Source organism: Haliotis rufescens, unplaced genomic scaffold (assembly GCF_023055435.1).
Source record: "Haliotis rufescens isolate VD_foot unplaced genomic scaffold, xgHalRufe1.0.p SCAF_9, whole genome shotgun sequence".
Taxonomy (NCBI): Eukaryota; Metazoa; Mollusca; class Gastropoda; order Lepetellida; family Haliotidae; genus Haliotis; species Haliotis rufescens.
The window spans coordinates 28,581,993-28,598,643 of NW_025964383.1; the positions used below are offsets into that span (position 1 = coordinate 28,581,993).

A 16,651-nucleotide genomic window follows, 5' to 3' on the forward strand; every position below is an offset into this window, starting at 1 on the left:
CCGAAGAAAGGACAAACATCACGCCTTCTTTATTGTCATGTATCCCGAACTTCCATGTCTCATTTGGAAACATCTCCTATTGAGGAATGTCCGATATACCACTGATACCTCTTGTACTTTTGGTACAAAACACTGAACTTGTATAATCTCCCAGATAGGCGCACATACTGTTTGTTTGTTTGTTGTTTAACGCCGCACTAAGCAAAATTCCAGTTATAGGACGGCGGTCTGTAAATAACCGAGTCTGGACCAGACAATCCTTGATTTACATCATGAACATCGATCCACGCAATTGGAATCGATGACATGCATCAACCAAGTCAGCGAGCCTGACCAACCGATCCCGTTAGTCGCCTCTTACGAGATGCATGGGTGGCTGAAGACCTATTTTACCCCGGATCTTCACAGGCCTCAAGCATGTGATCTCTACACACACAATCTAGCACCTTTGACGGCGTTACGAAGGATACTACACTGTTTTGTCGTTTGGATAAAACTTCATAAAGAGGGTTTTTTATTCGATGATAAGAACTTATCTAATTGATTGTTTGAAGGGATATATTAATGTATAGGACTTACCAGCTTATGCCTACTTTAAAAGGAAATTTCAACATATATATAAAGCAATTTTGTTGTTTGAACATGAAGAACGCTGGGAATCTTGTGAATGAAGATTATACAATAGACATAGAGTGACTAATCGTGTGGGCGTCTACTGTCTCCTGAAGCACATATGATTAAAGCGTTCATAAAATGTCAACGCGTATTCGTCTGCAACTTCCCCGGCAGCACATGGTATAACAAGTTAATATACTGGTACACCGCTGATGAGATTAATTCATTTAGTTCCGATTTCTTTGGCATCTCTGCTAATGTATTCTGATTCTCTGAGAGTTCGTTTCTGATTTCGGTAATTTAATATTCTTTTTGGACCCAAATTTCTTTATAATACACAAGAACACACCCAGTAAGAATTTGTGGGAGTTACACATGTGAGAGTGTCACACAGTTTTCGCAATTCGCGTGCTGACCTTTGACCTCCTACTGTTGATTACAGGTGCTTTTGAATTCCCTTGGCGTTGTCATAGCAATGACACAATACATGTCACGAAATCTCTTCTATTTTCAGGGTCTTGTATAAATCTCCTTATCGTAATTTATGGGGAATTTCGGCGGAGCTCGTTCAAACCTATCCAACCATCCAAGGTCGACAAACCGTAATGTAGAGTGAGAGAGTGAGTGAGTGAGTGAGTGAGTGAGTGAGTGAGTGAGTGAGTGAGTGAGTGAGTGAGTGAGTGAGTGAGTGAGTGAGTGAGTGAGTGAGTGAGTGAGTGAGCGAGCGAGCGAGCGAGTGAGTTGGTGAGCGAGTGAGTTGGTGAGTGAGAGGGTTTTCGCCCCTTTTAGCAATATTTTAGCAATATCATGGCAGGGGACAGCAGAAATGGGCTTCACACATTTTACCCATGTCGGGAATCAAACCCGGGACGCCAGCGTAAAGAGAGAACGCTTTAACTACTCGGCGTCCCCACCGTCCCTCTTACTTTTAATGAAGGATCTCGTAACAATATGCATAATCATATCGATAAACCATTTTGGAGAGACGTTTGAAATACTTGTGCAAAGTTCTAAAGTGAGCACGTAATATCTGATGTGTATGATCGTGATGAAATGATTATGGAACCTCTGCTCCTCAACACTCACTTTAAAGATTCCGACTTTGTGATCAAAAGTTGGGTGAGTCAGAAGATAAATCAAATTAAAGACCCGTGCAACGAAAGTGGTTAAAAGAATTTTCAGGAGTTTAAGGACAACTATGATATTGATGGTACATTTTTAGATTATAACCAATTACTGATGAACATTCCTGGCCTCAATGGAGGACAAGGTTAAAACCCCACAATTTAGACTTCTATAATGTAGGTGTTCCAAGAGCATCTCTGGCACTTGTATTAACACCAAATCAAAGTAAAGGTCGACAATTATATGATATCTTAATTAAAACTGGTAATATTCCCCATGTATGCTTCAAAGGGAAAGGGCAACAAACAGACCCTTTGTTTTGGAATATATATTTAATCAATAGAGAAAATTTAGAGACACTAAATAATAGGATTTAAGTAAAAATTTATACTACATGTTTATTTTACAAAAAAACAAAACAAAACAATTGTGAAAAAATTAAACTTATTGACGATGAAAGTATATTCCGTGTTTATATTGAATGTGATGTTATTAATGGCTTATGGAAAGTGAGGGAGTGAATATGGTTTTACGCTGCTTTTGGCAATATTCAAGCAATATCACGGCGGGGGACATCAGAAATGGGCTTCACACATTGTATCCATGTCGGGAATCGAACCCGGGTCTTCGGCGTGACGAGCGAAAGCTTTAACCACGAGGCTACCCGACCGCCCCGGTTTATTGAAAGAATCCGAGCAACAATGAACCCGTACCTTCAAGATATGTTTCATGTTACTGCATCTTCGATCCACAAATGAGATAATCGCATATTACTGTTGAAAAAATAACATATTTACACGTGTATATCAAGTATTAAAGGGAGCACGGGTGCAGAGTTGCGTCCCTTTGGCAGGCCAGAAACCTATGATTGTGGGTTCGAATCCCGGTTCGCCCCGATTATGTTTCTAGGTTTGTCAGCACCATACCCGTGAGTAGTCGTACGCATTACCCAAGGACCGCTCCTGGCTTCTGATTGGTCGAGAGGATCACGTGACCTCTGTGACGTCACATCGGGTCACGTGACCTGCGCATGCGCGCGGGGCATGATGGGACTTGCGTCCGCATCCAAGATGTTGTCGCATCCGTGTCCGGTGGCGCGCGCCTTCAAGATGGCGTCGCATCCGTGTCCGGTGGCGCGCGCCTTCAAGAGGGCGTCGCATCCGTGTCCGGTGGCGTGCGCCTTCAAGAGGGCGTCGCCTCCGTTTCCGGGGAGGAGGGGAAAACCCGGAGAAGCGCACGTACAAGGGGAACAAGATCGGCAGGGTTGTTGTTCTTTTGTCGTTCTAAAAATAGAAATAGAAAAAAGGCGGTGGTGGTGAAGGGAGGGAGGGGAGGGAGGAGGAGGCGGGGGTGGGTTCACGGTGTGGTGGGGGGTTGGAGGGTCGTCAAAGCAAAGGAGGAAAAGCTGTCTTTCGGGAGAGATGGGTGGCCCTGAAAAGGGCCGTTGGAAAACAAACTGGAAACTGGAAACGACAGGAAACGGCAGGAACACTGGAACACTGGAACACTGGAACACTGGAAAAACTGCAAACGATGGGAAACTGGTAAAAACAGTGGGGCAGCATGGGCCCATGCGTTAGTCACTTTGTTCAGATGATCTAACTTCTCCATCCTCTACTTCCATCTCATCCTCGGACGGAAGGTGTCGTCGGCGCTTTGAAGCGTGTTTTCTTGAGGGGCTTCTGTTCCGTTTTCTTTTCTCTAGACGAGGTGTGATGCATACACGGAGTTGTGTGAGGCATTCTTTTAGGTCGAGGACATCGGCATGCATGTCTTCGATGAGATGAAGCACTTGTGCCACGGGTGTCACGGGTGCCACGGGTGCCACGGATGCCATGGGTGTCGACGTGGACGGTGTTGCTAAGGTTTTCTTTCGACTGGGTTCTGGGCAATCTGCAGCGAAATGACCCAGGGCTCGACAGTTGTAACAGCGGTCCAGGCGATGGGGAGTCTTCTTTCGACTGGGTTCTGGGCAATCTGCAGCGAAATGACCCATGGCTCCACAGTTGTAACAGGGGCACGGGTTCTGCTTCTCCTGCTTCTCTTGACTGCTCATCTTCGGACAGACATAGTGACGGTGACCTTGATCGTGACACTGGAGGCATGTCACTTCAGGGCAGTACAGGTAACTGTGACTGTCGGTCTGGCACTTCATACAACTGTATTGAGCTGGCATGATGGGTTTCATAGAATGCAGTGTGTGTGAGTGGCTTCGCTCTTGTTTTGTTTTTATAGGAGAGGCACTGGCACCCTGCTTCCTGCTTGGTTCCCCAGGCAGTGCCCCCGATTGGTTCGTTCCGGGGCCTGGCCCGCACCTCGGTTTTCCAAAACGGACCGACCCCTGTGTTTCTTTTCCATAGGAAATGAATTTTACCATGGGAGAGAAAGCACAACCCCGGTTCGACCAATCAGAGCCCCACCTGGCCCGAGCGCGGTCTCTGATTGGTCGACAACCCAGGCTTCCGATTGGTCCGATTTCGATCCGGTTTTTATCGGGGTGTGCATTTCGATCCTGTTTTGTTTTTTCTTCATCCTACAGACAACATAACACGGCTATGAGTTCAACTTTTTTTTAATCCCCCTGATCACATGTACCAACACAACAAAACAAAAGTCACAGGATGAGGGGGGACATCCCTGTGACTTTTGTGAACACGAGGGGTGACCACGGGGGTGACCACGAGGGGTGACCACGAGGGTATGAACGTCTGTACACTTTGAAAAAAACAACAAAAAAAACTTTGTCACTTGGTCTCTGGTCCACCTCTTGACTGTAGACTTTCAGTTGATAATTCAGGGGGACCAAGGCGCGTCCCACGCGTGCGAGGTCGTCCAGGCCCTGACAGGGGCCTTCAGGCAGGCCAAGGCGTCGAAACAAGTCCCGTGCCCGTATGCCTTGAACGTCGACGCGATCCGTTCTCGTCAGTCTCTTTCGCTCGGCGGTCCATTCTGGGGTCAAAGGGTGGGGCTTCTGGGCATAATGTTGTGCCACCACCAGGGCCCGTGCCAAACAGGATTGATCTTCGTTCTTGATCCGTACAATGCACTTTTTGCGTGTTAAAAAGGCTTCGAGTCCAATCACGTGTTTCAGTTGGTGACCACCACTGCCCGATCCTAGCCTGTCGGGATCTGCGACGTGTACTAAAGTCACAACCATGGTGGCATCGATGTTTAGGTCTTTGTTGGACTGTTGGACTTTTTCCACGGCATGCAAAATATCGAGCCCATGGAGATCTTCAAAGCGACGAAAGGGGATCCGTATGGGGGTGTTCAAAGCGGGATGATCGATACCTAGACCAATACGATCTCCCTTCTGGCCTGACATCTGTTCATAAAAGTCATCGATCACCCTGTCAAATAAAACTGGCAGTTCCATGGGAACGCGTTCTGGTGGTACGGTGTCCAAGTAGTCTGGGTTGAAAGTCAAACGATAGGTATGGTTAGCGGTTCTTAATCGTCTGGAGCGGGTGATGTCTTGCCTCTCCAAACGATAGGGCGTACTTTGGTTGCTCGTCATGATAGCGATGCGTATCTGATGAACGTCTGTACTCTAAGAGGGACTGAACGTCTGATGGATGGACAACCCTTCCCCAAAACAGGATCGAAATCGGACCAATCCGAAGCCTGGGTTGTCGACCAATCAGAAGACAGCACCGACCAATCAGAAGACAGCACCCGAGCCGAGTTGTGCTTTCTCTCCCATGGTAAAATCCATTTCCTATGGAAAAGAAACACAGGGGTCGGGTCGTTTTAGATCCGGTTCTTCTCCTATAAAACAAGAGTGGATTCGAGTGGGTCAGTGTATTTTACATAAAATTATCAAGAATGGCTGAAACAAAGAAGAGTGGTACGGCGACGCGTGGCGAAGATGTGGTGATGGATAGTACAGATACTCGTGGATGTTGGGGAAAGAGTCATGCCGAGGATGCGGTGTCACTGCTCAGTCAAACGCCATCGCACTATTATCTACGCTTTGAAAGAAGGCTCGCTTTGTTTGAGGCGTGGCCAACGCAAATGTATCAGACTGCTGAAGAGATGGCCCATGCGGGCTTTGTCTACACTCAGGGTGCCGATGGTGTGTGCTGTTTCCAATGTGGGGTGCGGCTGAGGCTGGGACTCTGATTGGCCGAACCGGGGTTGTGCTTTCTCTCCCATGGTAAAATCCATTTCCTATGGAAAAGAAACACAGGGGTCGGTCCGTTTTGGAAAACCGAGGTGCGGGCCAGGCCCCGGAACGAACCAATCGGAGCTGCTGCCTGGCGAACCAACCGGGAGGCAGGGTGTCAGTGCCTCTCCTATAAAACAAGAGTGGATTCGAGTGGGTCAGTGTCACTTGTAAAATTGATTCATCATGATGAGCAGCAGCAACAGCAACAGCAACAGCAACAACATCAAGTCGGAAAACTTGGATTTAGAGATCGCCAGAGTAACATAACCTTTGCCCGGGTGGAAAGAAGTATCACCACCACCACAACCACCATGGTCTCCAGCGTGGCAATGTGCCAGATGTCAAGGGGGGCTGCCCGTCTATGCCCTTGGTACAAGGGTACGGGATGGGACTTTCGAGTGTGTGTACTGCGGGACTGTACTGAACGACACCTACGTGCGTCGGTTAACGCACACCAGTAGGTGTCCTGTCAGACGCGAAATGAAAGTCCTCCCGTGCCTTTGCACCATGGAATGCACATGCATGTAAGCATCAAAACGGCCCTTTTCAGGGCCACCCATCTCTCCCGAAAGACAGCTTTTCCTCCTTTGCTTTGACGACCCTCCAACCCCCCACCACACCTCCCTCCCCTCCCTCCCCTCCCTCCCACCCTTCACCACCACCTCCCTCCCTTCACCACTACCGCCTTTTCTATTTCTATTTTTAGAACAACAAAAGAACAACAACAATCCTGTCGATCTTGTTCCCCTTGTACCTGCGCTTCTCCGGGTTTTCCCCCTCCTCCCCGGAAACGGAAGCGACGCCCTCTTGAAGGCGCACGCCACCGGACACGGATGCGACGCCATCTTGAAGGCGCGCGCCACCGGACACGGATGCGACGCCATCTTGGATGCGCGCGCCACCGGAAACGGATGTGCCGCCATCTTGGATGCGCACGCAAGTCCCATCATGCCCCGCGCGCATGCGCAGGTCACGTGACCGGATGTGACCTCACAGAGGTCACGTGATCCTCTCGACCAATCAGAAGCCAGGAGCGGTCCTTGGGTAATGCGTACTACTACTCCCGTGCTCGTGGCATTCACCGAAGTTGTAACGTCTGAGACCTGCATCACTTCGGGCTTTCCTCCCATATTAAACCGACACGGAGTGATATAACTGGAATACATGAAACACTCGAGCACGGGTATGGTGCTGACAATCCTAGAAACCCAAATTGGGGCGAACCGGGATTCGAACCAACAATCATAGGTTTCTGGCGTGCCCAAGGGACGCAACTCCGCACAGTGAATCACGGCGCCTTAGACGACTGGGTCAACCCCCCTCCCCCCTCAGCCTTGAAGTGAAGTCGTAATCGAGTGTGTCGAGATATGGGAGGTTTATTAAAGAATGAAATTGGGTTTTGTTGACCTCGACCTTCCACCTGACATATAATCTGTTGATTTTGTTATGTTAAAACTTTAAAGCAAAATGTTATTTTATTTAATTTCACTGTTGTTCTATATATACAATTTTTTGAGTAAATACATAATTATTTGATAGAGAAACGCATCACGTCTGAAGAAATGCATCGTCTCCACTCCGTACTTCACACAGTCTTTCATCTCTGGGATACACTACCCCTTCAGATGACGTTATCGACCAGTTCGACCTCTGACACAGCAGTACACAAGTGGCGTTGCAATGCCTGATGAAGTGGGGACCGTCCAAACGCGGAAGTAGTTTCAACGTTTTGATTGGTCCACTTAATCAAATGATTGACATGATCTGCAGATCTCGATTACGGGTCAGGCTAAATTTGTGTCTACTTGAATACCACTTCGCCACGATTATGTTTCTAGGTTTGTCAGCACTTTACTTGTCCTCGTGGGTTTCACCAAAGTGGTAAATGTCTGTGACCTGCATCACTTCGGGCTTTCCTCCCACATTAAGCTGACACGTCGTGATATAACTGGAATACTGTAAAAAATGCGAAAGGGAAAAATATAAATAAATATCACTTATAATTGCATATATAATAGAGACGAATCTTCCAAGCATCGAGGCATATTTATTAAATACAAAATGTGCCGTTTATCATTTGATTGATACTTACATATGGTAGAGTGAATGAGTTAATTAATGCGATTAATTTAGTCGACAAAACTGTGCTATCTTTTCTCGCCACAGATAAGACTCTAATTAGCGCTAGCATTAATGCCGGTGTTTGTTTTAAAGACCCGATCACCCTAAACGTAACAAATGTAAAATAACATTTTTATTTGGAAACAGTATTTTTGCTACTTGCTGAGCCTGACCTGTCCTTGTCACATGTCACAATAACTCCTTTTGAGTCGTTAAAAGTTAGATCTGACCTTGAACAGATGTGTGTCGCAATCGGAAAAATACAGAAGCCTACGTGCCAGATTGCTCATCTCTCTATTGATTTTGTGACACGCATCCGGAAGTTCCAAATGAAATATACCTTGAAACTCTCTATTTGTTTCATTAACCAATGGACGATAGCCAGGAACCAATCCAATGATAATTATGAAATGTCCAGAATACACTTGTGATAAATGTGAAATGATTTTTATCTATCGATTCCTTTCAAACTAAAAGTTCTCTGCCACAAACTTTACTATTGCAACTTTGTTATCATTTCCTAATGTTTTTGAGATGCATTTTTAACCTTATAACAAAAGCAATAAAACCCTTTCCATAGTCATAAGCAGTCTCTACAGAGTCCAGCAGGTGTACCACCAATTCAAATTGTCAAAACAGTTGACAAACATTCTGACAATCCAGAAAGGCCTAATCAGATACTGTCGGAAAATATTTGACAACTGTGAAGTGAATCACATATGATGAATCTTGACAAATTCAAACATTTCCTTGTTGGTCCAGACCAGGAAAAGAAAAAATCAAGTTTTAAAACCCTTAAGTTTTCCACCCCTTACACAAATTGAAATAGAAATTAAATAAATTAATTAACAGGGCTTTTGTTTCCAAGAAGTGGATCGCAAATTTCATTTTATCACATTTGTAAATGGATGATGTCAGGTTGTAAAAAGAGGTGTAATTCTGCTCAGAAATATTCAGATACCCAAATGTCTGAGTTGCTGACTTTCCCTTTACAGGGGCGTTGCTTGGCGAAACAATAATGTAAGGAAACATGTTAACAGTACGCTTATCAAACACAGATCGGCATAAGCAGGCCCATTCAATACATCTCAAACAGAGATGTCTCTACCACGATCTCGACACAGGATCAAATCCAGATATCCTAAAAAAATAATACAACAAGTAAAAACAACATCGAACAACCTCGTCCACGACGATCTTCACAACGGTAGCCGGGTCAGACTGTATCAACAAACGACTGAAAGAAGAACACACTATAGTACATTTTTCAATACTTTATTTTAATTTATCTTTGTGACGGTTTGAAATAGTAAGCAAATGCTTTGAGCATTGTAGATGCGTAGTAGATACGCCACTGCTGTTTGTCGGCCGCCGTCATATGGAAGGAGTGAGTGAGTATGGTTTTACGCCGCTTTTAGCAATATTCCAGCAATATCAAGGCGGGGGACACCAGAAATTTGGCTTCTCACATTGTACCCATGTCGGGAATCGAACCCGGGTCTTCGGCCTGACGAGCGAACGCTTTAACCACTAGGCTACCCGACCGCCCCTGTACGGAAGTATTCTTGCTGGCCGCAGCGTTAGGCAACAAACACCCCATAACGATTCGTTAATCCATTTATTCGTTAATCTGGACGAATTCGAAATATTTTATGAGATTTGAGTGACGGGTGCTTAGGGTATAGCAGGACATGCGTAACCTTTCCCCGAACACCAGATCATCTAATGCCATGGCTTGTAACTGCTTCGTGGCAATGGCTATTTGACTCCTTCAGTTACTTCTTCTGCTTCTTTGTATCCTTAGATATGACTCAGTATTTGCGAGACCCGTGAAGATCCGGGGTAGAATAGGTCTTCAGCAACCCATGGTTGACGTAAAAGAACGACTGTGCTTGTCGTAAGAGGCGACTAACGTGATCGGGTGGTCAGGCTCGCTGACTTGGTTGACACATGTCATCGTACCCAAATTGCGTGGATCGATGCTTATGATGCCAATCACTGCATTGTCTTGTCCAAACGCGATTTTTAACAGACCACCGTCATATAGAGCGAATAATGCCCGAAGTGATGCAGGTCTCAGACGTTTACCACTTCGGTGAAACCCACGAGCACGGGTATGGTGCTGACAAACCTAGAAACATAACCGGGGCGAACCGGGGTTCAAACCCACAACCATAGGTTTCTGGCGTGCCCAAGGGACGCAACTCTGCACAGCGAATCGCGGCGCCTTAGACGACTGGGCCACCCGTGCCCCCGTTACCAGGATGAAATATGGGGGAAAAATTCTCACATCGCCGTAAAAAAGGTATTGACAACATAATGTTATAAATTACAACTGTAGAAGTTATCCTCATGCCGTCGACATCAAGGAAGTACTCGGAATTTTTTTTTCCATCTTGGCTTATAAATTTAATCAATCTCTTCGGGTCCCATTGATTTGACTTTGCAACGCATTGACCACAGGTTGTGTATGTTGTGGCGTGGCTTTTCCTTTAACATACCAGGTAATGTAACATGGATTTTGTCTCACATTGATAATACTCTAGATTGCTTAATTTACAAATATATTTTTTACTTTAATTTGATTTCATGCACATGTTTCATGCTGGTGAACAGGGATACAGAAAATATTTATATGTATTATGAAGATATGTGTTTTATGTTTTATTACTATTTACTATGCGGCGTGCACTTAATTTAAGGCGAAATAAACAATGTCTCATAATTCTGCTCTGTTGTTCATAAATGTGCATGTATAAGGGCCACGGTTGGTCCAATCGTCTAAATGAGTGGCTGGGTATGGTTTTAGTCCGCTTTTTGCAGTATTTCAGCATTAACAAGGCGGATATGGGCTTTACCTATGCGGGGAATCAAACCCGGATCTACGGCGTGACGAGCGAACGCTTTAACCGCTCGTCGTCTAAGGCGCCGCGATTCGCTGTGCGGAGCTGCGTCCCTTGGGCACGCCAGAAACCTATGATTATGGATTCGAATCCAGGTTGGACCCGATTATGTTTCTAGGTTTGTCAGCACCTTATTCGTGGTCATGGGTTTTACCGAAGTGGTAAACGTCTGTTACCTGCGGGATTTCCTTCCTCATTAAGCTGACACGCTGTGATATACCTTGAGTAATGTTCAAAGCGGCGTTAAACCCAATTCACTCAATCACTCATAAATGAATAATAAAAATGATGAAGGGAACAGCCATATTTACGCACGAAATTGCCGTCTTTACCAGCTGAAAATAAATATGTTTCCCTCTTCAAGATTCTCTCTGAGCTACTTTATACCGAAGCAAGGATGTCGAAGGATTCTGCTGCTTCAACGCAACCACCACCATATGAGCCTTCGGGAGCCCCTCAAGCGGTCGCTCAAGGCTATGTCCAAGGACCACAAGGCTATGGACCACCCCAACAGGGCTATGGACCACCCCAACAGGGCTATGGACCACCCCAACAAGGCTATGGACCACCCCAACAAGGCTATGGACCACCCCAACAAGGCTATGGACCACCCCAACAAGGCTATGGACCACCCCAACAGGTAATTGGCCCAGGGCAAAATCAACTTAACCCGATGGTAAGTTTGTTGTTTGAAGTTTATTTTAATATGCTTTTTTCAATTTCTACCTATCTCTCCAAGCAGTGTTTGTAAGATTTTGATTTTTTTCATACATTTATATGGGCCATTCATTGAAATGACAGACGCTCATGTAATAATCTCTATATATCGGTCACGTTGCCGATATCAGCGACAGCGTGATATTTATTATATTCAACAGAATCGTTTTACGTTACTTCTTTACAGTATAACAGGGGGCACGGGTTTCCCAGTCGTCTGAGGCGCCGAGATTCGCTGAGCAGAGTCACGTCCCTTGGCCACGCCAGAAACCCATGATTGTGGGTTTGAATCCCGGTTCGCCCCGAATATGTTTCTAGATTTTTCAGCACCATACCCGTGCTCGTGGGTTTCACCGAAGTGGTAAACGTCTGAGACCTGCCTCATTTCGGGCTTTCCTCCCACATTAGCTGACACGCCGCGATATAACTTGAAAAATGTTAAAAGCGGCGTTAAACCCAACTCACTCACTCACGTTTCAGTATTACATTTGAGCGAGTGTTGATGTTGATGTTGCAGATGATGCAACAACAGACTACGCAACTGGCAACAAGTACCAACGTCGTTGTGCAACAAGCTGCGTCACAGTCGACAGTGATTATCAAGCAGAAAGGGTATCAAGTATTGTTCTCCTATTTAGTGACAGTGATTCCCTGTTAATGGTGACTATCGATAAAAAATGTCGAGTTATCCTTAGTTCGATGTTAGACCGAAAACAGTGAATGCGTATGGTTTTATAGTTGCCGCTTTTAGCAATATTCCAGCAACATCACAGCGGTGGCACCATAAATGGGCTTCACTCGTTGTACCAATGTCGGGTATCGAACCCGGTTTTTCGGTGTGACGAGCGAACACCTTAACCACCAGGCTACCCGACAGCCTCAGGCCAAATGAAGTTACATTGTCTTTTCGAGTGAGTGAGTGAGTGAGTTGGGAAAACTGGACAAATCGACGTTAGTTTTATCACTACTGTGATAACAAAATGCATCATGTAGCAACGTTATATGCACGTATGACGTTCAGTGAAGATCAAACAAAGAGACGCATTTCGCCTTAAACGATGTTCTTCACAAACAGACTTCGAGAGATTCCTTTCGCTGGTCGCTTCACCGTATCATTCCCATCCTTCTTATCGCGTGTTTCGGGTATGTCTCTTCTCAAGCCCCACATTGTATGGCGAAACATTACAACGTCATTGAATATCAGCTCTCGATCATGTCATGTGTGACCTTGATGCCTTTGTGTATTATTGAAACTGAAACAGTTCAGTTTTAACATATACTGAAAGAAAAGAAACGTCACCATGGATATATATATGTGAGAAACCTTATTTGTCCAAACGCTGTAAACATACATTGAGACAAATCAAAAAGATGAAACTTGACAAAACTGATCATCAAGGTTGAAATTAAAGTATCAACTATTCTGAAAGTGAAACACAACACTAGTCTCTGAGAAAATGGCATCACAAGTCAGTATCTCGCGTGTCCGCCATGTGCATTGATGACTGACGTCGATACATGGAATGGATGAGGCGGTTGATGAAGGCCATAGGCACTTGAGCCCACGCTCTAGGGAACGCCTGACGCAGTTCAGCTGCAGTTGTCGCTCTTGGTCGGACGTCATTCAGTCGTCTTTGAATCTCGTCCCACAGGTGCTCAATGGGATTTAAATCGGGACTGAGGGCAGGCCACTGCATGGTTCTGATGCCTTTCTGCTTGAGGAAATCTCTTGTTGCTCTCGCAGTGTGAGCACGGACGTTATCACGCTGAAACTCATGGTTGCGGCGACTTGCCAAATGAGGTAAGGCGTGTGGCCTCAAGACTTGATCAATGTACCGAGCTGCTGTGACACCATTGTCTCTCCCTGGACCGATGTTCTGGAAGACCACAGGGCCGACCCTCTGTGCAAGAAAAAATTCCACCCCACACCATGATGCTCCGTCTCGAATCTCTCAACAACACAAGCATCCGAATAACGTTTCCCACGGCGTCGCCAGACTGTCTCTCTGCTAACTCTGTTGAGATACAGTAACGGCTGTCGTCTGAGAAGAGGACTCTTCTCCACTGCTGGTGACGCCAATGCTGGTGCTGTGTTGCCCACTGAAGACGGTCCCAGGCGATGACGTGGTGTCAGAATGGGTCCTCGGTGTGGCCTGTGACAGTGGAGGTATCTGCTCGCCAATCGTCGACGCACGGTGTCCGCACTAATATGTCGCTGGTGTGTCCCCATTGTCTGTCGAACATTTTCCGCAGCAGTAAGAAAGCGATCTTGAAGATGCTATCGCACAATCTGACGATCCTGACGTCGGGTGGTGACCCTCGGTCTTCCACTACGTGGTCGGTCATCTGTAGTGTTGGTGGTCTGGTACCGTTGCTGGAGCCTGTATATGGTCCTTACGTGGACTTGAATTGCATTGGCTACTTGCCGAGCGGTTTGTCCAGCTTGCAATCGTCCAAGGGCTTGGTGTCGCTAATTTCTTGTCAATCTTGGCATGTGGTAGCAATTCAATAACGAATGAATGTTATCCGATTTTGGTGGATTTTTATAGGGCAAGAAATGGGTCAAAGCATGTGTCTTTCAATGTGCACGGAACTCACGTGCATCATGTAACCATGGCCGTTGACGTGATGCATTTTGGGCGATCGGTTTTATTGTCATCTGCCTTGTTTTTTATCATCAAATTTCATTTTTCCAGACAAGGTAATGTTGAATTTTCGAATCTTTGACCAAAATTACCCAGATATTTAAATGACAACTTTGCATGCAATGTTACTTGGAGTGACGTTTCTTTTGCGGTTTAGTATATTTTCAACTTCAAAGGGATTGGTAAATAGGCCTAACTTGCTCATGTCGATACCACTCCCTGTTACATTATTACATTTGTGTTAACACCAAAACTTTAAAGTCAAGATAGAATACAAATTATACAATAAGAAGACCACTCATGTTACCAACTGGCCCAGTCTAAGGCGCCGCCATTTGCTGTGCAGAGTTGCGTCCCTTGGGCACGCCAGAAACCTATGGGTTCGTGGGTTCGAATCCCGGTTCGCCCCGATTATGTTTCTAGGTCTGTCAGCACCATACCCGTGCTCGTGGGTTTCACCGAAGTGATAAACGTCTGAGACCTGCATCACTTCGGGCTTTCCTCCCACATTAAGCTGACACGCCGCGATATAACTGGAATACTGTTAAAAGCGGCGTTAAACCCAACCCACTCACTCACTCGTGTTATCATAAATAGTCATATGCGTGTTCTCTTTACATATATATTTTACTCAATGTACAAACCAACCGCAATTTTCTATAATTCATGGACAGACATAAGTATCTTGTGGTTAACATCTCATGTTAACTGCTTGTTGCCTACAATGCTGGTTTCAGATCCAAAGTTAACCCTTTGTGTTGTAGTGCATAGTGCTTCTCATGTTAAAAGTCGAAAAAGTAAAGAGGAAGGGAAGGGGGGACCACACTGACATGCTGGAATATTTGAAATATTTCAACTCTATGACTGTTCATTGCATCCAAGTCTTAAACGAGCTGGTGAAAACAGTTTGGGGGCTGTCGGGTAGCCTTGTGGTTAAAGCGTTCGCTCGTCACGCCGAAGACCCGGGTTCGATTCCCGACATGGGTACAATGTTTGAAGCCCATTTCTGGTGTCCCCCACCATAATATTGCTGGAATATTGCTAAAAGCGGCGTAAAACCATACTCACTCACTCACTCAAAACAGTTTGTGCACAGACACCCCTATTTACGATGTATGTGTCTTCTACAGTCAGTATTACACATGACCAACAAGGAGCTGTCGCTTTAATATTCCTGGTTGGTGAACACTACATTTTCCTGGTCAAGACTCGAACGTCTTCAGTTCCAATATAACGAATTCTATTTAGAGATGTGCTTCCGTTGATTTCAGATATGTTAACCATTGCCTTCACTTCGTGATTACCATATTCTTCTTTCCGTGGATAATTGTCTGGATCTGTCTGGTGAGTTCTACTGTCATGAATATATTTAACACCTTCGCAGTTACCAGGGGCGGTCGGGTAGCCTAGTGGTTAAAGCGTTGGCTCGTCAAGCCGAAGACCCGGGTTCGATTCCCGACATGGGTACAATGTGTGAAGCCCATTTCTGGTGTCCTCCGCCGTGATATTGCTGGAATATTGCTCAAAGCGGCATAAAACCATACTCACTGAATCACTCGCAGTTACCAGGCTCACGGGTTCCGTTCCACTGTGCGATCTGTGCGATAGCTGCGGCTGTCGTAAGGATATGTGCAAGTATTAAAGTTAAGATCGTCTTAGCACTGTGATCGCTTTGTGGTTGTACCCTGCTATCTGGGGGCGGTGAAGTTTTTCATTGATGGCAAACCGACCATATAGTCATATCAGGAAGGTAATCAGAATAAAAACTTCATGAGATTAAATATAATTAGATTCCAGCTGTGCTCGTTCTTTTCAGACTCCTATATGTTAGCCCTCTTTAAATGAAACTCCATTAACCTTATAAATCGGGACGCCCCTTGCCTGAAATTTGGGCTATCGCGATGGTTGTGAGTGAGTGTGGTTTTACGCCGCTTTAACAGTATTCCAGCAATATCACGGCGTGGGTCACCAGGAATGGGCTTCACACATTGTATCTGTGTGAAGAATAGTGTCATGGCCTTCGGAATGACGAGCGAACGCGTTCACCACACGGCTACTCCACCGCCCCTATAGATGCAAGAATAAGACAGACTATCAAGGCGTCATAGCTTGCGCACAACAGTTTGAAGTACTACCTACTAGCATATGAAAACTGTCTTTTTTTAAATAAAATTGCTTTTTGTTCTTCTGTTTCTTCAGTGCATCTGTAACTGCTTCTAGACATAGCACTGGTAAACGAGCATCAATGTGTGACGTAGCGGAAGGACGAAACGGTTATAGAGTGAACCCGACGGTGTCATTGCAAGTGGAAAGGTCATGCTTAACAAATATCCGGATTAACAAAAACATTTTTAGAA

General features: G+C 45.5%; 2 protein-coding genes across 4 annotated transcripts; one reads left to right on the forward strand and one right to left on the reverse strand.

The window, feature by feature from the left end:
- Positions 1–3,316: 3,316 nt before the first annotated feature.
- On the reverse strand, positions 3,317–3,916 carry LOC125377347 (ATP-dependent RNA helicase glh-2-like). Its single transcript, XM_048390387.1, has one exon. It carries the CDS (start codon positions 3,914–3,916, stop codon positions 3,317–3,319), a length of 600 nt encoding a protein of 199 aa, XP_048246344.1.
- Positions 3,917–10,459: 6,543 nt separating this feature from the next.
- Positions 10,460–16,651, forward strand: LOC124130647 (spidroin-2-like). Of its 3 annotated transcripts, none has more exons than XM_048391542.1 (5): positions 10,460–10,533; positions 11,297–11,608; positions 12,167–12,261; positions 15,566–15,638; positions 16,494–16,651. In XM_048391542.1, exons 2-5 carry the CDS (start codon positions 11,330–11,332, stop codon positions 16,512–16,514), a joined length of 468 nt encoding a protein of 155 aa, XP_048247499.1. In that variant the 5' UTR covers positions 10,460–10,533; positions 11,297–11,329; the 3' UTR covers positions 16,515–16,651. The 3 variants fall into 3 exon arrangements, with proteins under 3 accessions (XP_048247499.1, XP_046349681.2, XP_048247500.1); XM_046493725.2 differs by having other exon boundaries at positions 11,297–11,572; XM_048391543.1 differs by lacking the exon at positions 12,167–12,261 and having other exon boundaries at positions 11,297–11,572.

Bases quoted from the DNA above. Each gene is read 5' to 3' on its own strand.
- LOC125377347 (XM_048390387.1), bottom strand. From the start codon at position 3,916: ATGCCAGCTCAATACAGTTGTATGAAGTGCCAGACCGACAGTCACAGT.
- LOC124130647 (XM_048391542.1), top strand. From the start codon at position 11,330: ATGTCGAAGGATTCTGCTGCTTCAACGCAACCACCACCATATGAGCCT. The intron at 12,262-15,565 runs GTATCAAGTATT...CGTTGATTTCAG, and splicing joins GTGATTATCAAGCAGAAAGG to ATATGTTAACCATTGCCTTC. The intron at 15,639-16,493 runs GTGAGTTCTACT...CTGTTTCTTCAG, and splicing joins TAATTGTCTGGATCTGTCTG to TGCATCTGTAACTGCTTCTA.